Genomic DNA, 20,126 nt, shown 5'->3' on the forward strand with positions numbered 1-20,126 from the left:
TAAAAGTCTGGGTGTTATTAATTTAATATAACTTTGGTGTATAACACAGTTTATGGATATATATATATATTTTTCTAACAATAACTTTTTAAAAAATCCATAACAATCACCAAAAATACATTATCAATGACTTTCAAATCCACCTTATATGCATTATAAAGTCCACACAAATGCATTAGACTTTTAAATCCACTAATGTCCTGAGTTAATTAAAATCTATTAAAATCCTCAATCCAATAACACCCCCTAAGACTAATAAGAAACGTAATATGAACCATGTTTAAACTGAACTAGATTTTAACACCCGCGGCACACGGCGGGTCTATATTTTCCAAATTTTTGTTTATGCAAAATTTAAGTTGGATGTTGTGTATAATTGTTAAAAACAATTTATTTAATTTTTTTGGGCAAAAAAAAATTTAATTATTTTGTATTGTTTTTGTGCATGTAAATGTGAGGAATTAATTATTAAATTTTTAAAATTTACAGATTATTATTGTTCGATTATTTCTTAACTTAAACTTGTATGTTTCAAGATATATATTTGAGCATGTTGACTTGGAAATTTGTATAATTTTGATGTACATTCGGTTTGTATTTAAATTGGTTATTTGTTTTTTGTTTTATATAACATGGTTTTCTGGAATTGTTGTTAAATATGTCGAGGCCCATAGAGAGTTCTGAAGCCCAATATCATCATCAGCCGGTGTCTATATACCATATGTATGTTTTAGATATTCATTCTTTCCTTTTACGAAAAAAGAAAAAAGAAAAAAAAAACAAAGATTGTTGGTCTGTCTTAGCCGGTGTCTATATACCATATGTATGTTTTAGATATTCATTCTTTCCTTTTACGAAAAAAGAAAAAAGAAAAAAAAAACAAAGATTGTTGGTCTGTCTTTTTCCATTTTCACATATGATTCATTATTCAATTCAAGTGATATATTGCTTAATTTAAAATCTCTGTTCGATAATCTGTGAATTATTTCGGGTTAACAGGTATTCCCCCTTCGAATCTCTGTTCGATTCATTATTCAATTTGATATTTGTCTGACTTGTTACTTTTAAATCGACCAGAATTTGGAAAATATAGTTTGTTTTCTATTTTTGCTTCCGTTGTGGATGATTTCGTGTATTCGTTGTCGATTTTGTCTAGTTCCTGACGATGATTGTTAATTCTTTCATGGGCAAGTCTCAATTAGTCTAATTCGATCTGCCTTCTCCTTTTAAAACATATATTGTCCGACTCAAAATGTTAAAAGAGTATAGTTCATCAAGGGTGTTTAAAATAATCACCAATTTGTTATCTTCTTTGTTGTTTTGTATGATTTATCAAAGTTAATATAGACTAACAATTTATTAACTAACAATATATGTTTTTCATCAGGTTTTAAAACCATCGAAGAATGGTCAGATTCGGGTAGAAGATACTGAGAGAAGATAAGAGTTAGTTTATCTTATTACTTGTTTTGGATTTAAAAAAAAAACATTTGCTAAAACATAGCGATGATATATTTCTTGTGCAGGTTGTATCTGAACTAACTGTTTCAATCAGAAACGGTGTACATTGTGGCATTGTTAGTATACACCGAAGATGGTAAGAAAGGGTTAGTAATTTTATCCTTTCATTCTTTTTCATTCAGTAGATAGTTTTACTTTTAGTTTACTGAAACCAAATTTAATCCCGTAATCTTGTGTTGGCTTCTCTGAAAATATGAAATACTAAAATGAAATACAATGAAACAACCAGAGTAAATCATCTAAACATAATATTGTATTCTTTATTCTGAAAAAAAAAACACTTTGGAAATTACGACAACCAAGTAATGATTGTAACTTAGAACAACTAAAACTTTTATTCAATCTTCTGAACTCCTTCCTATTGATAGATCTACAGTGATAAACATTACTCCTGTGATCACGATTTCAAAGCCTATAGTCGTAGAAATATGTAAAGTCAAAAACAAAATGATAAATTAACATACCTTTCAAACTTTAGACTCAATGAAATCATCTTTGTTGTTATTCCAGATTCTGAAAGACCTCCTTGAAAACGACATTAGTAGTCTGTCTGTAACACCCGCGAACCATTTTTTTGGTATTTTGGTGAGGGTGTTGATCGACACTAATTGTTTCAGGTTCGACCGGTTCGATTTAATTATCGATTTGGACCGGTTTAGTTTAGGGAAAACCACTAAACCGAGATATTTAAGTGTTTTGTCGACCAGAAGGGTTTTGGGAAGTTCTTTTGTTGCCGCTTTGTTGGTTTTGAGAGAAAAGGAGGAAAAAATGTGTTCTTGAGCTTTTTGGTGACTTTTGGTGAGATTCTTGGCTGTTCTTGAGAGATTGGAAGCTAGGAAGGATCTACAAGCTTGCTAGGAAGGTTGGTTTCATTGCTTTTGGTCTGAATCTTTCTGCAAAGAGGTGAGTGCATGACCATGGCTTATCTAAGCTAAGATATCTAGTTTTCTATGTGAATTGGTGTTTAAGTGGTTGTTTCTTTGAGTTCTCTACGGTATTTTGTCGCTGCTTTGGCTGGGTTTGGCTTCTGGGAATGCATGGAGCGGATTGGAGAAGATTGGAGGCGAGATTCAGAGTTTTTGATCGAAGAAAATCGCTGCTCGGCATCGGTGTCGGTCGACACCAGTTGGGGTGTCGATCGACACCAACGCGAGGACGGCTCGAGACTTTGGCGAGTGTCGATCGATGCCATGTGGAGGTGTCGGTCGACACAAACTAGGGTTTTCGGGAGTGTCGGGCAGGGTGTCGGTCGACACCAATATGGTGTCGATCGACACCATATTGTCAGTGTCAATCGACACCCTTCTTTCAGCTACGACGGATGTTGCATGCTTTGTATATTGTCTGGTTTGTTTTATTGATTGTTGATTATGGCATGTAGAAATTTTATTGCTTGTGTGTATAGCCTAGTAGATGGGAGGATTGCCTCACTGAGTGTTTATCAAATACTCATGCATCTCAATTTGTGTTTGTGGTGCAGGAAAAGGCAAAGTGTGATTGTGGAATCAAGACAATGAAGAGGAGGATGTTCTAGGGACTCGAATTGGATGTTGTCTGGCATTGCTAGGTTGCTAGAGTTGAGTCATTAGAAACATTGCTAGATTGCTGGTTTCATGTTTCTTGTTGTTTGGTATTGGAATATTGCTTATGCTATAATATTGGATTATTGCTTTATTATTGGTTATTGGTATGGTTATTCCGCTGTTGATTGTGAATATGGTTAGGTGGCTAGTGGGTATGGGACCACTAGTTGTAGTTTATATATATACATATATATATTATTTATTATTTATTAAAAAAAAAGGTCGGTCCTTTCATTTTGGTATCAGAGCCCTTACGGTTCTAGGTTTGGGTTCACTAGGCTTTGTGTTGTAGATGTTTGGGATTTGCATGCTTTGATTGATTATGTGAGTTAGTCAATTGTGTGTGCCATGGAGTCCCTACAACATCCTCTTCGAGCCTACAGTGTGATTTCACGGTGAGTTTGTGTTTTTGTGTTATGTTAAGATTGCTTGTTAGCCTCTGTTCTTGGAAGTGCAATGGTTAAAGGTGTTTGAGTTGTTGGTCGTGGACGGGGACGTGGTCGTGGTCATGGTCGGGCGGGTCCCGAGGCCAGCAAGTGTGTGGTCCAGAGTTCCACGAGGAGGTACGTCAGAGGGTCGCAAGCGTATCAGGAGGGACCCAGAGAGGGTTAGCCGGTGTGAATGTCAGGGGTGTTGGAAACCTAGGTGTGGGGTTGCAGCAGGTGGAGCCCAGGTTCGTGATGATCGCTTGGTGGATCTATTGGCGTGCTGTTGGAGCAGTTACCGAGAGGGGTACCAGTGCAGGCTCCAGTTGAACCGCATGTGGCGGGGTGCAGCGGAGGGCTGCGGATGTTGAGGGAGTTTCCATCTTATGTTAGGAGGATGGAGCAGTTGTAGACGCTGGTGCGAGATTCTTCTCGAGAGGTATCGAGCTTACAAAGGCGGATAGGTGGACATTTGTAGTTGGAGCAGATATTTTCTCTGTTTGGTGGGTAATCCAGTTGGATATTAGAAGTTGAGTGGGCAGGTGTAACATTGCAATGTTATACTTGGACCACATGAGGTACTTTTGGTCGGGAGATGTTTATAGTGGTTAAGCCTGAGGGGATGGTGATTCTCCTAAATACCGATAGCTCGAGGGGCTAGGGGCTCTGAGAGTGGCAGAGGGGATTATGTTCCCCTGAGGGGATGAGTAGTTCCCTGATACCCGAGATCTTGAGGATTGTGTTCCAAAAGTGAGACGGTATAACTCAAAGATGCTGGTCTGAGAGTGAGATCGGTATGGCTCGAAGGTTGCGACCTAAGGGTGGTGGATTTGGGAGCAAGCAATACCTAGGACGTGAGTATAAACAACCCAATTGAATGTAGACCTCGAGAGATTGACAGTGGTTTAATCTCAGGTTTTAGATGTGTTGACCAATGGGTCAGGGTTTTATGAACCAGAGCGGTTATGAATGTGTGGCTGTTTTGCCAGGATTTGGAGGCCGGTGGTGCTGGAGTCCCGGGAAGGGGGGGGTTACAGCAGGTCTGAGCCGGGAAAGGCATGTTTGCCAGATACATAAGTTCACGAGAAACCTTCATGGCAGGATAATCTAATCGTTGCGACGATGTTGGATTATGTTCATTGGAGATGGACAGGGTTGATAGATTCAAGGTTTTGGTATGCTTGATGAGGGAGAGAAGGCAAGAGGTTTGAGTTGGCGGCTTGCAAAGCATTTTACGCGGTGAATCAGATGTGCGAACGTATGGTACTTGTTTATTTTATTACGTTCATATTGATGATTTGCTGTGGAGAATTGCTAGGCGAAAAGCTAACTTTGTAATAAGCTATCTTGTGGAAGTTTTCCTAAGAAACAAGTTACTAAAGGTTCTTCGATGGACAAGAGATGTTGATATCCGAGTGGTGGTGAGTTGTTGTGGGCATACTTGATTATTTGTCTAGTAGAGTTGCAGAAGCAGCTAGAGGATTGGTTGAGCAGGGGACTTTTTTGTCTTAACACTTCACTGTGGGGAGCGTTGGTATTCGTCAAGAAGAAGGACGAGGTATGGGTTTATGAGTTTGTGGCGATGTTGTTCGGGTTGACTAACGCGCCAGCAGCGTTTATGAGGTTGATGAACAGCGTGTTTCAGGAGTTTCTGGACGTGTCTGTCATCATTTTCATCGACGCTATCCTGGTATTTTCTAAGAGTTCGAAGAGCATGCAGTGCATTTGAGAGCAGTTCTGGAGAAGCTGCGGGAGCAGAAGTTGTTTGCTAAGCTGAGCAAGTGCAGTTTTTGGCAGCATGAGATGGGTTCTTCTGGGTCACATTGTTTCTGTAGAGGGAATTTTCTGTAGATCCGGAGAAGATTCATGCTATCAGAGATTGGTCTAAACCGCATAATGCCACAAAGATCAGGAGTTTCCTTGGGTTGGCAGGTTACTACAGGAGAGTTGTGCAGGGTTTTGTAAGCAAGACACGTCCGATGACTAAGTTGATAGGGAAGGATGTTCCTTTTGTTTGGTCATAGGAGTGAGTGGAGGGTTTTGCAAGCCTGAAGGAGATGTTGATTACTACGCTAGTGTTGGCTTTGCCTGAGTAGGAGATGGAGTCTCTGGCAGGAGAGATCAGTGCGTTGGGGTTGTGTGCTGTTTCACAGGAACCGTTGAGTTTGGAAGCAGTTGATAGAGTAGAACTTCTGAGTAGGGTGCGGTTGGCTCAGGAGAAGGATTTGGGGTTGGTGAATGCCTCAAGGGATGTGGATTCAGAGTATCAGGTCTCAGATAATGGAACTATCTTGGTGCACGGTCGGGTTTGTGTGCCCAAGGATGAGGAGTTGAGGCAGGAGATTCTAAGAGAGGCTCATGCGAGCAAGTTTTCTATTCATCCAGGAGCGACTAAGATGTACTGTAACCTCAAGAGGTACTATCACTGGGTCGGGATGAAGAAGGATGTGGCTAGTTGGGTTTCGAGATGCGATATGTGTCAGCTAGTTAAGGCTGAGCATCAGGTTCCTGACAGTTTACTAAAGAGTTTACCCATTCCTGAGTGGAAGTGGGATATGATCACCATGGATTTTGTGATAGGATTGCCAGTGTCACGACTTTGATGCTATTTGGTTCATTGTGGACCGGTTGACTAAGTCAGCGCATTTTCTGGCCAAGAAGTATGTAAGGGAGATAGTCAGGTTGCATGAGGTGCCAGCGAGTATTGTGTCTGATAGGGACTCTAAGTTCACTTCAGTGTTCTAGAAGGCATTTCAAGCAGAGATGGGCACTAAGGTGCATATGAGTACAGCTTATCATCCCCAGACAGATGGACAGTCAGAGAGGACGATCCAGACGCTGGAGGATTTGCTGAGGCTGTGTGTTTTGGATTGGGGTGGCCATTGGGCAGATCACCTGAACCTGGTAAAGTTTGCTTACAACAACAGTTATCAGGCGAGTATTGGGATGGCTCATTATGAGGCTTTGTATGGGAGGCCGTGTCGTACACCGTTATGCTGGACTCAGGTGGGGGAGATGAGCATGTTTGGGGCAGATTTTGTTCAGAAGACCTCAGAGAAGATACGGGTTCTCAAGCTGAACATGAAGGAGGCTCAAGATAGGCAGAGGAGTTATGCTGATAGGAGGAGAAGAGATCTTGAGTTTCAGGTAGGAGATAGAGTGTACCTCAAGATGGCCATGTTGTGGGGTCCGAACAGGTCATTGACTGAGACTAAGTTGAGTCCAAGGTATATGGGTCCGTTCAGAGTGATTGAGCGAGTTGGACCAGTGGCATATAGACTGGAGTTACCTGAGGCTATGCGTGTGTTCCATAAGGTTTTCCATGTGTCTATGTTGCGGAAGTGTCTCTGTAAGGATGATCAGTTGTTGGCTAAGATTCCTGAAGATCTTCATCCTAACATGACTTTGGAGGCGAGACCAGTGAGGGTTCTCGAGAGGAGGATTAAGGAACTTCGGAAGAAGAAGGTTCCTTTGATGAGAGTCCTTTGGGACTATGATGGTGTTGAGGAGCAGACTTGGGAGCCTGAGGCAAGAATGAAGGCAAGGTTCAAGAAGTGGTATGAGAAGCAAGCCGCGACTTGAGCTTGTTTAGCCTGGTCCCATCTGTAATCCGTGGCTGGAGCGGGAATGGAGTATTCCAGCCCATCTCTCTTGTTACCTCGGTCGCTTGGGTGGTTGGTTGTGCGACTCAGTAACAAGATGAGGTGGTGCTCGGGGTACAAAGTTTCCGTGAGGCGGGGTTTTGGAGGAAAGTTTCCTGAAATAGAGGTTTCCAAAAGTGGAAAGTTTCCAAAAATGGAAAGTGCTAAATATGGAAAGTTTTACGGGAGTTAGAATTTGTCCGTTATAGCGGTGGAAAGCCTTGGAGGAGCTTGTGTGGCCTTATTGGCAGACTTTCGAGTCAGTGTGCCCGTGTGTGGCGGTCTTTTTAGACATTGTGTGGCCTTTGTGGTGGGCTGTTTAGCCGTGTGTAGCCTTTGTGGCGGGCTTTTTAGCCGTTGTGTGGCCTTTGTGGCGAGCTGTTTAGCCAATTACGTGGCCTTTGTGGCGGGCTGTTTAGACAGAGTGCCTGTTTATGCGATCCTTCGGGACAGATGGTCTTTATGACGGTCCTTCGGGACGAGTGGCCTTGGTGGCGGTCCTTTTTTAGGACATTTGTTTAGCCTTGGTGGCGGTCCTGTTTAGGACATTTGTTTGACCTTGGTGGTGGTCCTTTTTAGGACATTTTGTTTGGACTTGGTGGCGGTCCTCTTTAGAACATTATGTTTGGCCTTGGTGGCGGTCCTCTTTAGGACATTTTGTTTGGCCTTTGTGGCGGCCCTTGTGGCATGTATATGATCCTTGTGTGGTCATGATGTATTCCAGTGAGGGGATATGTGGTTGGTAGGACATTGAGATGTTTTACGCGAGCCACGGGAAGGAAATCTAGATAGGGATAGGACTCAGACGTGTTCAGAATTGTTTGCTCGCGACTCTTGGAGGACTTTGGTTCTCCTAGTACTGCCATATTCAGAGACTTTGTGGCTTGGGAATATGGTTGGTATATCAACTTCGGATGATGATCCGGGGGCGCGCTGTAGGGTGGCAACCCGAGAGATGAGTTTGGATTTTCCTTATATATTATGGCATGTGAAACAAGAACTATTTGGTGGATGTGATAGATATGGATTGATGGCTGGACTCTTGGTGGCTGCTGGGTACAAGGTCTTTAAATAAAAAAAGTAGTGGAAGCCCTAAAAATGCTAAAAGACAAAATAGCTAGGTGGCTCTGCCAACTCGACCCGGTGCTCGGTCGAGTGACCGGTCGAGTTGACTTCTCTCGTGCAGCTATCACTCGGTTGAGTCCCTCTCTGCACACGGTCGAGTGTCTGGTCGAGTGGGCGGTCAAGTGGGACTCTGGACCTTGGTTCTTCAGCCTTAACTCTCTTGCTTTCTCTTCATGATTGCCTCACTTCTCCTCAGCATTGCTTCCATGCTCCTTAAGCTCCAAAATCACCTGATTATGCCTGAAAAGATGCAAATGCAATGCAACTATACTCTAATGCATGATTGGTCCTAAAGCTATGCAATAATGGTCAAAATGGATAGCAAAAGATGCAAAAGATGTGAATTTAATAAGGGAAAACAGGGTAAAATATATGAACATCAACACCCCCAAACTTAATCTTTGCTTGCCCTCAAGCAAATAATCAAGACATAGGAAGGTAGGTGAGGTTTGAAAGTGGGATCTCAGCTCCTAAAGCTTGCAAATAGGCCATCTAGAATCAATGTCCAAGTTACTAGTACTATGATGCAAGTTGAATGAGCTGTACTTAAAGATTTTAGACAAGCATATCACAACCTTTACTGAATTGAGCCTTAGATATCCATATGCATTCAAATCAACCATTTCCTTTAACATTCATTAATCAAGAACATGAATCAATTCTATGCAATGCTTAAAACTCATTTGGCATGGAGATAAAGGTTTTGAGACAATGATGGTCTCTTTAGAGTGGGGCTTATCAATATCAAGGTTCTCTCATAAAAATGGATTGAGCTTTAGAAAAATGCTAAAGGTAAGAACACTTAGAAACATACAAGAACAAAACCTTGTCTACCCAAAGGCACCCAAAGTGTTTATCCTATCAATCTAAACCCAAATGATCCTAGTGCTACCCTTTAACTTCTTATTTTCTCTTTCACCCTTTTCTCTTTTAGTTTTCAAGTCTTAGGAGAGATTTCTTATTTGATCTTTCTAGTGAGATGGGGAATTCTTACTTATTTGCTATGGTTCTCTTTTCTTCTTATTCTTAAGACATACAAGCATTTTGCTAGACTTTTCTTTTCTTTCTTTTCTTTTCTTTAACTAGAACCATCTTCAACAATTTTTACTTCCCATCCTTTCACTAGACTTTGCTTAAACTCATTCTCCTCTTAAAGACTCTACCCTTTTTCTTTCTCTTTTTCCTCTTTTCTTTCAAAACAGCCAAGTCCCAAACCCAACAAGTGAACCACCTAGTCCTATCTAGTTTGAAAAATGCAAACTAGAACTACACAAGGCTTTACTCTTGTCAGTTCAAACCTAACACTTTCTACCAAGCTCAATCCCAAAAATAGGTCTCACACACACAAGAATAAACATGGCTTGAAAGAAGGGTTGGTTAAGGGGTAGGGAAACTGATTTCAATGGTTAATCAGCTACTTGGATCAACAAGAGTGGTAAAAAGGAGAAAGATGATCCAAATATGTATATGGTATCCATGAGTTTAAAGCAATGCACACATTGATAATTGAAATTCAATATTAGGTTCTTATAAATAGGAAATGGTGTCAAATCACAACATGCTTCAATTTAGACCAAATGCAATGCAGAAATTCAAGGTTTGGTTCAATCTTATGCTTCTAACCACTCAACTAGCATCAAAGTACTATTAACTTGGGCATTGATCCTAGTCTAGTGAATTAAGCAAGCTAACAAGGAAATACTCATCATAGATCCCTAATGCAAATATTATACAATCCTAAATGAAATATGCTAAACAAGATCCTAATATGCAATGCAAACTATATGAACAATCTTTTTTTTTTTTTATAAAGATTTTGCAAAAAAATTTCAAATTTTTAGGGTTTTTTCTGTGCCTTAGATGCTATGCAAATACTAACATGATGATGCTAAAATTTTGAAATAAGAACACAAAACACAATGTCAAATGCTATCTCAAACCCTCCCCCAAACTTAAATCACACAGTCCTCTGTGTGAAAGAAATTTGATTGAGGATTCAAGATCAAAAACAAAACACAATATGAAATGCAATGATATTTACAAGGGAAGGTGATAGTGGTACCTCAAGGATTGGAGAAGAAGTTGTCCACATCCTCTTGCATGCTGTCAAATGTGTAGTTGGGGTCTTGTTGATCACTTCGAGATGGAGATTGGGGCAGCTCGACGACGGCGATCGACCTGCTCTCGGTCGAGTGTGTGCTCGAGTGGGGGGGGGGGGGGGTTGAGCTGGACCGCGGATGTCCCTCTCTTCTTCTGTTTAGACTCCCTTGCTTCCCTGACCATGAAAACACCAAAACAAAAGTCAAAATACCAAAATCCTAAGCAATATATTCAGAGATACCTTAGGGACTTCCTCCCTAATGAGCTTGTTTAAAGTCACTAAGCTTGACTTCTATAGCTCTTCAAGCTTGAGGGGCATCCTTGAGAAGCATTGAGAACTTCTCATGTGTCTCCTTCTCTCCCAAATACTTCTTAACTCTCTGACCATTAACTGTAAACTCACTACCATCTTTGTTGAGAATTGTGACAGCTCCATATGGTAAAATCTCTTTTATCTCAAAAGGACCTCCCCATCTACTTTTCAACTTCCCGGGGAATAACTTGAGTCTTGAATTGTAAAGCAAAGCTTGGTCTCCAGCCTTCAGGTCCTTGATGAGAATCTTCTTATCATGGAAGGCCTTAGTCCTTTCCTTGTAGATTTTTGAGTTTTCATTGATGTAGTTACTTTCAGTATCAATTATTTATCAATCCACAATTTGCAATCAATCAACACACCAAGAATACACAAAATGCTTAATCTATTCTTAATCAAGTAAAAGGTTCTTATGTCACTACTTATCTAATCAAAGTTACTCAAATAAAGTAAACAAGACAATGCAAACTCAAGGCAAACAAAACTCAAATAGCAAATATACTGGAAATCAAGAATTAACAAGAGAACCTTGGGCAAGGTAATTGACTTGGGAGATAGCTAATCAATCCTAGATGTCTAAGTAACAATCAAGAACAATCCTATGGCTAGAACACTAATGCAAATCAATTCATTTCCATGATAGAGATCCTATGCTAATCAAGTGATAATCAACAATTTCCAAAGGTAATCACAAGACAAACATGCAGTAAGAACAAGTTCAAATACCACTAAGCACCCTAATCATCAATTTCCACTGGCTAGGAATAAAAAGCTCTTGAAAAGTTTGGTTCAGGAATTTCATCAAACACCTTGTGGGCATGGAAATCCTAAAGTCTAGATTTAAGCTTGATCAAGGCTATCTAGCAATATTATCACTAATCAAGATAGAAAATGCATAAAATAAACCCTAGACATCAAAGATCAACCATCTATCTCCCTAATCTACCAAGCCCAAAGTTCTTAAAAGATCTACTCACTAATCATCATGATCACACAAAGGAAAGAGGTTTGTCTTTGTGAAATCATAATAAAAGCTTGTAGATTAGGAAATTAGAAAGACAAATTTGCTATTAAGACTAGGAAATCAACCAAAGATTCAATAACCAAGAGTAAACCAGCTTAAGAACCCTAAGTGGCTGCTAAAACAAAAGATAAGATAAGATATAAGTCTCCTTAATAGGTTTAGAGTATTTATAGTAAAGGAGAAAAGAACCTAGGTCAACCCAAAACAAACTGGGTCAAACCCGGGTCAACAATAAAACAGGATTAGTGTGAACTCCATCGGCCATGGTTCGGCCGAGTGCTGCGGCCGCGTGTGCTCGACCGGTCTAGGTTTGGCCGCGTCGCCTGGCCGCGTGTGTCTTCGCGCCTTCAGCACTTGAACTCCATCGGTTGAGCTTTGGCCGGGTGGTGTGGCCGTGTGTCTTCTCGCGTCTTGGTCGTCTAAACACCATCGGCCATGGCTTGGCCGCGTGTGGTGCCCGCGTGTGCCTTCGCACTTTAGTCATCTAAACACCATCGGTTGAACTTTGGCCGGGTGGTGTGGTCGCGTGGCTTCGATAGGGGAGCTCTTGGCCGCGTGGGATGGCCGCTTGTGCCTTCGCACTCTCACCTTTCGGCAACTACTCCTCTTTGCAATAAAATAGACCCAAATGCTCCAAATGTGTAGGGATCACTCCAAGAACCTGAAAGAATAACAACTAGATGCAAATGCTCCTAAAACAACCTAGAATGACATGATTATGCAAAAACAAGGCTTAAAACCCAACAAAAACACAAGATATCAACTCCCCCAAACTTATCTCTTGCTGGTCTTCAAGCAAGAACCAAACAAAAAGTGAGAGAGAGAGGTTTAAAAATGGGATTCAGAACCTAAAGGCATGAGATAAAGGATTCAAACCAAAGTCCTTAGATGCAGTTCAATGGTGCTAAAATCAATCAAAGTCCTTACAAATATTTTTCTAGGCTTAACACAATGCAACACTCTAGTTCATCTTCTATCTATTGGCAAAGACTTGCAATCCTATTGAACATCTCTTTCACATTCATTAAAGTGTTTGGTGTGATCTTGCAAATGGAAAATAAATCAAGCTCAATTGGTTTAAGGGAAAGGCTGCTTATTAAGTGGTTGGAAATTGGTGTTTTTTTTTTGGGTGGTTAACTCTCAAACAAAGAGGAATGCTAGACAGTCATGAAATCTATCTAAGACCAAGAATAATTTGGGCATACAAAGCTTAGCTCTTGATGTTCTACCCACCTAAAAGCTTTTCTACCCCTTATTCTTATCTTTCTTATCTTCCTTTTAAACCCAAAAACTCAACCTTATTCAACTCAATCCCTTTTTCTTCTTTACTTATGGCCTTATTCCTTTATTTTTTTTATTGAATCTCTAAGGCTATTCTTGCTTTAAACACTAGCTCATTTTCTTTCTTATTCATTCTATGCTATACTCCCAATTTTGTTTCATTTTTCTTTACTCTTTTCAATTTGATTCTAGGAGACTATAGCAATACTTTCTATCCCTTTTCTTTGAGACTTAGAGCTTATAATTAACTTAACCTTAGAAACTTTTTTTTTTCTTTTTCTTTTGACCAAGTAATTTTATTTCCCTTCTTATTCTCTCTTGCTCCCAAACTTGAACCCAAATCAACATTCTAACCACCTATTTCTTTCAAAACCAGTCCTATTAGCTAGCTATAAAGATTCCAAGCCTAGCTAAAACAAGAGCCAGTTCTTTGTCATTCTCAATACTCTCAAGATTTCACAACCTATAGCATTATCAAGAAGAGGCCTCACTCAACAAATCAATACAAGGCTTGAAAGAAAAGGCTGTGGTTCAAAAGTGTGGCAAGAGATTGGGTTAAACAAAATAGAGTGGCAAATAGAGATAGTTAACCCAAATGAAAGTTCCATGAGCAAGCATTCATAGTCCATATGCAAGATAATTTTAAGATCAAATTAAAGTCCAAATAATATAGAGATGTAACAATTATCAAGCAAGCTTTACACTAGATGAAAATGCTTTCAAGTGACACAATGCTTTTAGGCCTAGATTCTTCATTTTTTTCCCAAAGATTAATCAAGCACCAATGAACTATAAATGAGGGCTTTAGGTTCAATCCTAAGACTCAACCTTTACAAGGCAATTTCATCCCCAATGCAAATGCATACTAAATGCTTCTAGACTCAATCATAAAGACAAGAATGAATATGCAAAGCTAAATGCATTTTTTTTTTTTTTTTTTTTTTAATTTTTCAAATTTTTTTTTTTTTTTTTTTTGATTTTTCTCAAAACATAGCTATTAACAAATGCATGACACAAAATGAAAATCAAAATAAAACACAATGTTAGATGGTTAGTCCCTCCCCCAAACTTAATTCACACAGTCTCTGTGTGAGGAAAGCTGAGAAAGAGACTAACAAGACAAAAATAAAAAAATAAAAAATGAAAATAAGCAAAGGACTCTATGTACAAGGACTTGGAGTGTACCTCTAGTTCATTGAGAAGTCAAGAGAGTAGGAGGAGTTGCTAGTGCATGGTGTTAGAGATTTCTCTGCTCTTCTCTTCCTACTTTGTCTCCTCTCATATGCTAAAGCTCTTGGTGGGTCATAAAAACCAATGGCAGTACTAGGTTCACCATGGAATGAGTGTCTCTCCATTTCATCCTCAACTTCATCTTCTTGTTCTTCTCTTGAGTCCACAACAACTTCAGGGTTTGGATTGGAGGTACTTGCAATGGCTAGTTTAGCTTCCACATTCTTCAATCTGTTGTGCATACTCTTCATTCCCTTGACCAACTTCTTGATGTTTTTCCCTTGCCAGTTAGCCAAATGCTGGAGAAGATGGATGTGGCTGTGTGCTGCTCTAAAAGACTTGTTTGTAGTGGCCTCTTCAAATGGTTGGAAGGCATACCTAGCACTACCATAGACTAGACTAGGAGGAGCTTCTTGTTGATCATCCTCAGCTTGACTTCTCTCCTTGTTTGAAGTTGTTATTGGAATCACTGGCCCATCATCCTTAAAGGAGTAGAGGAAGTCATCTTGTATTTGGCAGCATATTCCAAACATGGCATAGAGAGATGTGACATCCTTTTGAGGGAGCAAGAGCCTCTTCTTCCTAAAGCTTGAGAAAATGTACCCATAGTAGACATAGAACCCCTTCTCAGTTTGGCCATCCAAATAAGTTGTCTTCTTGAGGTAGATTGGATCAAGCCTTGCAATATCATGGTCAAACTCTCCTAGCTGAACCCCCTTTGCTTGTAAGATGGGGGTGACAAGACCACCCATACTTAGAATTGGTGTCTTATCACTTGTTGTCCAAACCCAACTTTGGTAATGGAGCAATTGATGGAGGAAGACAGCAGCAACACATGTGTTTTCGGCATTAGAAAATGGTTGGTTCCCTCCTTCATAGGTTCTTATGAAAGGCTGCAGCCCTGCTAGAAGACAACCAAGTTCATTTGCCTAAACACCTCCAGCCTCTCTTCTTGCAAAAAGAGTGTGAAAGAGAACCTTGTGAGCATATCTCACTGTAGGATGCTGAATGCTTGAGTTCTTGAGCTGACCAGGTTTGTACTTTCCCACTCCAATATCTTGCCAAAAAGAACGGAACTCCCTTGGGTTGATGTTGTATTCCAATCTTGTTACTGGTGGAAACCCATAGATAGCCCCTAACTCTCCAAAAGTCATCTTGTATTGCTTCCCTTGAACCTTAAACTCAAAATGCCCAAAATCATTAGCTTCCCCTACCATCTCATCTTCATAATAAGTTACTGACAAGGATGCAAGGAACTCTCTTGTTGGCTCAACATAGGTGGGAAAGGCCATATTGAAGAACTGTCCTAATCCCAAAGTTGTGAAGATAGTCTGCATGTCTTCAAGGTGGCCAGCATTGTGAAGGAACTCATGATCTGGGTATCTAGTTGGAGCAAACTTAATTTGCTTAAGTCGCTGCATCAGTTGGGAGTAGGTAGGCTTCTTCTTAAGTTGCTTGCTCTGCTTTTCCTTAACAGCTGGAGGTGGTGGAAGTTCATAGTCACTCTCACTCATACCCCTTTCCTCTGAATCACTATTCTCAATCACAGGCTCCTTATTTTTCTTCTTGCTTGTTGAAACTTTTTGTGAAGCAAGTGAAGACTTAGAAGGAACTGCCTTTTTCTTCTTCTTTTCAACAACCCTTTCCACTACCTCCTTTGTCTTTGTTTGTTTGTCTCCAGGTTTCAAGTTGGTTCTACCCATTGTTCCTCTAAAATACACAAAAACACTTGAAAGATATTAGTAAGGCTCACTAGGAGCCACAATTTGTAACCATAGCTAATAAGTGCCTAGTATCTAGAAGATAAATCAACAAAATTAAACAAAGGGAACAAAGGTGAACCAACTGTGACAAAAACTTCACAAACAAACTCAAAATTTGCTTCCTAAAAATTTAAGAATTTCGATTATCCCCTAACTATGTCAATTTGCCTTCAAAACTGTTAGTCTCTTCCAGGATGATTAAATCAACAAAAGACAAGGTAAAGAAACTATCAAATTAAAATTTCCCCAAAATTTTTGATTTTCTCAATCTCAAGAACCCTAAAAGCTCATAAACCAAAATTTTCGAAATTAAACACCAAACAAAGCAATTCAAAACGAAATCTAAACCAGCTAAAGCTATTATGAAGTTCAACAACCCTAAATCAAGGCATAAATAACTAGCTGGTTGAATCTAGCACATACTGTGTTTAAAATTGAATGGGGAAAAAGGGGAGATAGAGTGTTGTACCTTGCAATTGAAAACTAGGGAAGCAGAAATGGTAGCTGATAGCAGAAGTAATTAAGGGAGCTTGAAAAACCGAAACTATCACACAAAAATTCTTTGAAATCGATTGAGAGATGAGAGAGATACAAGGTTTTTAGTGTTTTAAGGGATGCAATCGATAAATTGAGAAAAGAGAAGAAGAAATCGGGTTTTAGGAGGTTGAGAGAAGGATCAAACCAGCCAGGATCAAATCGGTTTACTAGGATTGAACCGAATTAAACCGAAAAGGAGAAAGAAGACTTACCTTGGTAGGCTCAATCGGTCAGCCTTTGGCCGATGGCCTTGGCCGATGATACCCACGCGGGGTCGCCTTGCCCGCGTCTCCTGGCCGCGTGTGCGTTCGCACCAAAGACCAACAAATCGTGTTGATTCTCACTCGGCTTCATTTTGACCGCGTGTCGTGGCCGATGGTCTTCACGCGGGGGTCGCTTTGCCCACGTCTCCCGGCCGAGTGTGCCTTCGCTCCAAAACCCAACAATTACTCGTGATCCTCGATCGGCCCTGGTTCGGCCGAGTGCTGCGGCCGCGTGTGCTCGACCGGTCTAGGTTTGGCCGCGTCGCCTGGCCGCATGTGTCTTCGCGCCTTCAGCACTTGAACTCCATCGGTTGAGCTTTGGCCGGGTGGTGTGGCCGCGTGTCTTCTCGCGCCTTGGTCGTCAAAACACCATCGGCCATGGCTTGGCCGCGTGTGGGGCCCGCGTGTGCCTTTGCACTTTAGTCATCTAAACACCATCGATTGAACTTTGGCCGGGTGGTGTGGTCGCATGGCTTCGATCGGGGAGCTCTTGGCCGCGTGGGATGGCCGCTTGTGCCTTCGCACTCTCACATTTCGGCAACTACTCCTCTTTTCAATAAAACAGACCCAAATGCTCCAAATGTGTAGGGATCACTCCAAGAACCTGAAAGAATAACAACTAGATGCAAATGCTCCTAAAACAACCTAGAATGACATGATTATGCAACAAGATTATGCAAAAACAAGGCTTAAAACCCAACAAAAACACAAGATATCAACCCAAGTAACAAACAGTGTAAAGTAAATGAATAGTCTCAAGCAAAAATGAAATCCTAATGGTCAATTAGAATGCAAACGGGCAACAGCGCCAAATTGATGTAGTTACTTTCAGTATCAATTATTTATCAATCCACAATTTGCAATCAATCAACACACCAAGAATACACAAAATGCTTAATCTATTCTTAATCAAGTAAAAGGTTCTTATGTCACTACTTATCTAATCAAAGTTACTCAAATAAAGTAAACAAGACAATGCAAACTCAAGGCAAACAAACTCAAATAGCAAATATACTGGAAATCAAGAATTAACAAGAGAACCTTGGGCAAGGTAATTGACTTGGGAGATAGCTAATCAATCCTAGATGTCTAAGTAACAATCAAGAACAATCCTATGGCTAGAACACTAATGCAAATCAATTCATTTCCATGATAGAGATCCTATGCTAATCAAGTGATAATCAACAATTTCCAAAGGTAATCACAAGACAAACATGCAGTAAGAACAAGTTCAAATACCATTAAGCACCCTAATCATCAATTTCCACTGGCTAGGAATAAAAAGCTCTTGAAAAGTTTGGTTCAGGAATTTCATCAAACACCTTGTGGGCATGGAAATCCTAAAGTCTAGATTTAAGCTTGATCAAGGCTATCTAGCAATATTATCACTAATCAAGATAGAAAATGCATAAAATAAACCCTAGACATCAAAGATCAACCATCTATCTCCCTAATCTACCAAGCCCAAAGTTCTTAAAAGATCTACTCACTAATCATCATGATCACACAAAGGAAAGAGGTTTGTCTTTGTGAAATCATAATAAAAGCTTGTAGATTAGGAAATTAGAAAGACAAATTTGCTATTAAGACTAGGAAATCAACCAAAGATTCAATAACCAAGAGTAAACCAGCTTAAGAACCCTAAGTGGCTGCTAAAACAAAAGATAAGATCAGATATAAGTCTCCTTAATAGGTTTAGAGTATTTATAGTAAAGGAGAAAAGAACCTAGGTCAACCCAAAACAAACTGGGTCAAACCCGGGTCAACAATAAAACAGGATTAGTGTGAACTCCATCGGCCATGGTTTGGCCGAGTGCTGCGGCCGCGTGTGCTCGACCGGTCTAGGTTTGGCCGCGTCGCCTGGCCGCGTGTGTCTTTGCGCCTTCAGCACTTGAACTCCATCGGTTGAGCTTTGGCCGGGTGGTGTGGCCGCGTGTCTTCTCGCGCCTTGGTCGTCTAAACACCATCGGCCATGGCTTGGCCGCGTGTGGTGCCCGCGTGTGCCTTCGCACTTTAGTCATCTAAACACCATCGGTTGAACTTTGGCCGGGTGGTGTGGTCGCGTGGCTTCGATCGGGGAGCTCTTGGCCGCGTGGGATGGCCGCTTGTGCCTTCGCACTCTCACCTTTCGGCAACTACTCCTCTTTGCAATAAAACAGACCCAAATGCTCCAAATGTGTAGGGATCACTCCAAGAACCTGAAAGAATAACAACTAGATGCAAATGCTCCTAAAACAACCTAGAATGACATGATTATGCAACAAGATTATGCAAAAACAAGGCTTAAAACCCAACAAAAACACAAGATATCATTCATAAGCTTCCAATCTGATCTCCTCAAGTTCATGCAAATCAAGTCTTCTCTTGGCTTGTGCTGTTTCAAGATCCAAGTTCAAAAGTTTGATTGCCCATAGAGCCTTGTACTCAACTTCAACTGGGAGGTGACAAGACTTTCCATACACAAGCTAGAATGGGGTTCTGCCTATAGGTGTTTTGAAAGCTGTTCTATAAGCCCAAAGTGTTTCATCAAGTTTACTAGACCAGTCCTCCCTTGTTGCTCCTACTATTCTTGATAGAATGGCCTTGATCTGTTTGTTTGACACCTCAACTTGACCACTTGTTTGAGGGTGATAAGCTGTAGACACCTTGTGCTTAACTCCATACTTCCTTAGCATCCCTTCAAAAATCTTGTTGATGAAGTGTGTTCCTCCATCACTTATTACAACTCTTGGGATTCCGTACCTTCGAAAGATTATGGTCTTGAAAAGTTTAAGAACCACTTTGTGATCATTAGTGGGGCTAGCAATGGCTTCCACCCATTTGGAGACATAGTCCACTGCTACTAAGATGTAGACATTCCCATTTGAAGGGGGATTAAAAGGTCCCATGAAATCAATTCCCCACACATCAAATATCTCAACTTCAAGAATTGGATTTTGAGGCATCTCATTCCTTCTTGTGATATTCCCCATTCTTTGGCAAGCATCACACTTTGTGATGAACTTGTGAGTATCCTTGAATAATGTAGGCCACCATAGGCCAGCTTGTAAGACTTTCTGGGCTGTCTTGAAAGTTGCAAAGTGTCCTCCATAAGCAGAGCTATGGCAATGTCTAAACACTCCTTTAACTTCATTCTCTGCTATGCACCTTCTAAACAATCCATCTGATCCCTTCTTGTATAAATAAGGTTCATCCCAATAGTATCCATTGATGTCTTTGAGAAGCTTCTTCTTCCTATAGGGGTCCATGTCTGCTGGGATTTCTTCACACACCTTGTAATTGACTATATCAGCATACCAAGACAAATCCTCACTCTCAAG

The 20,126-nt window shown here is 40.6% G+C and overlaps 1 protein-coding gene across 28 annotated transcripts in view; it reads left to right on the forward strand.

Moving 5' to 3' along the window:
- The first annotated feature begins 733 nt into the window (after positions 1 to 733).
- Positions 734 to 20,126, forward strand: part of LOC104732598 (uncharacterized) — a 30,512-nt gene continuing 11,119 nt past the window's right edge. For 5 of the 28 annotated variants that reach the window (XR_015574652.1, XR_015574654.1, XR_015574655.1 and 2 more), the window contains exons 1-3: positions 734 to 999; positions 1,388 to 1,446; positions 1,527 to 1,607. Coding sequence is in view for 3 of the 28 variants with exons in the window: in XM_087478629.1 (XP_087334755.1) it covers positions 1,595 to 1,607 (13 nt within the window). In the remaining 25 variants the exon portion in view is untranslated. Of the gene's footprint in view, positions 1,000 to 1,387; positions 1,447 to 1,499; positions 1,608 to 2,031; positions 2,869 to 3,001; positions 3,218 to 20,126 lie in introns of those variants that run through there. The other 23 variants (XR_015574653.1, XR_015574662.1, XM_087478632.1 and 20 more) reach the window with 21 other exon arrangements.

Source organism: Camelina sativa, chromosome 12, assembly GCF_030686135.1.
Source record: "Camelina sativa cultivar CO46 ecotype springtype chromosome 12, ASM3068613v1".
NCBI classification, from domain to species: Eukaryota; Viridiplantae; Streptophyta; class Magnoliopsida; order Brassicales; family Brassicaceae; genus Camelina; species Camelina sativa.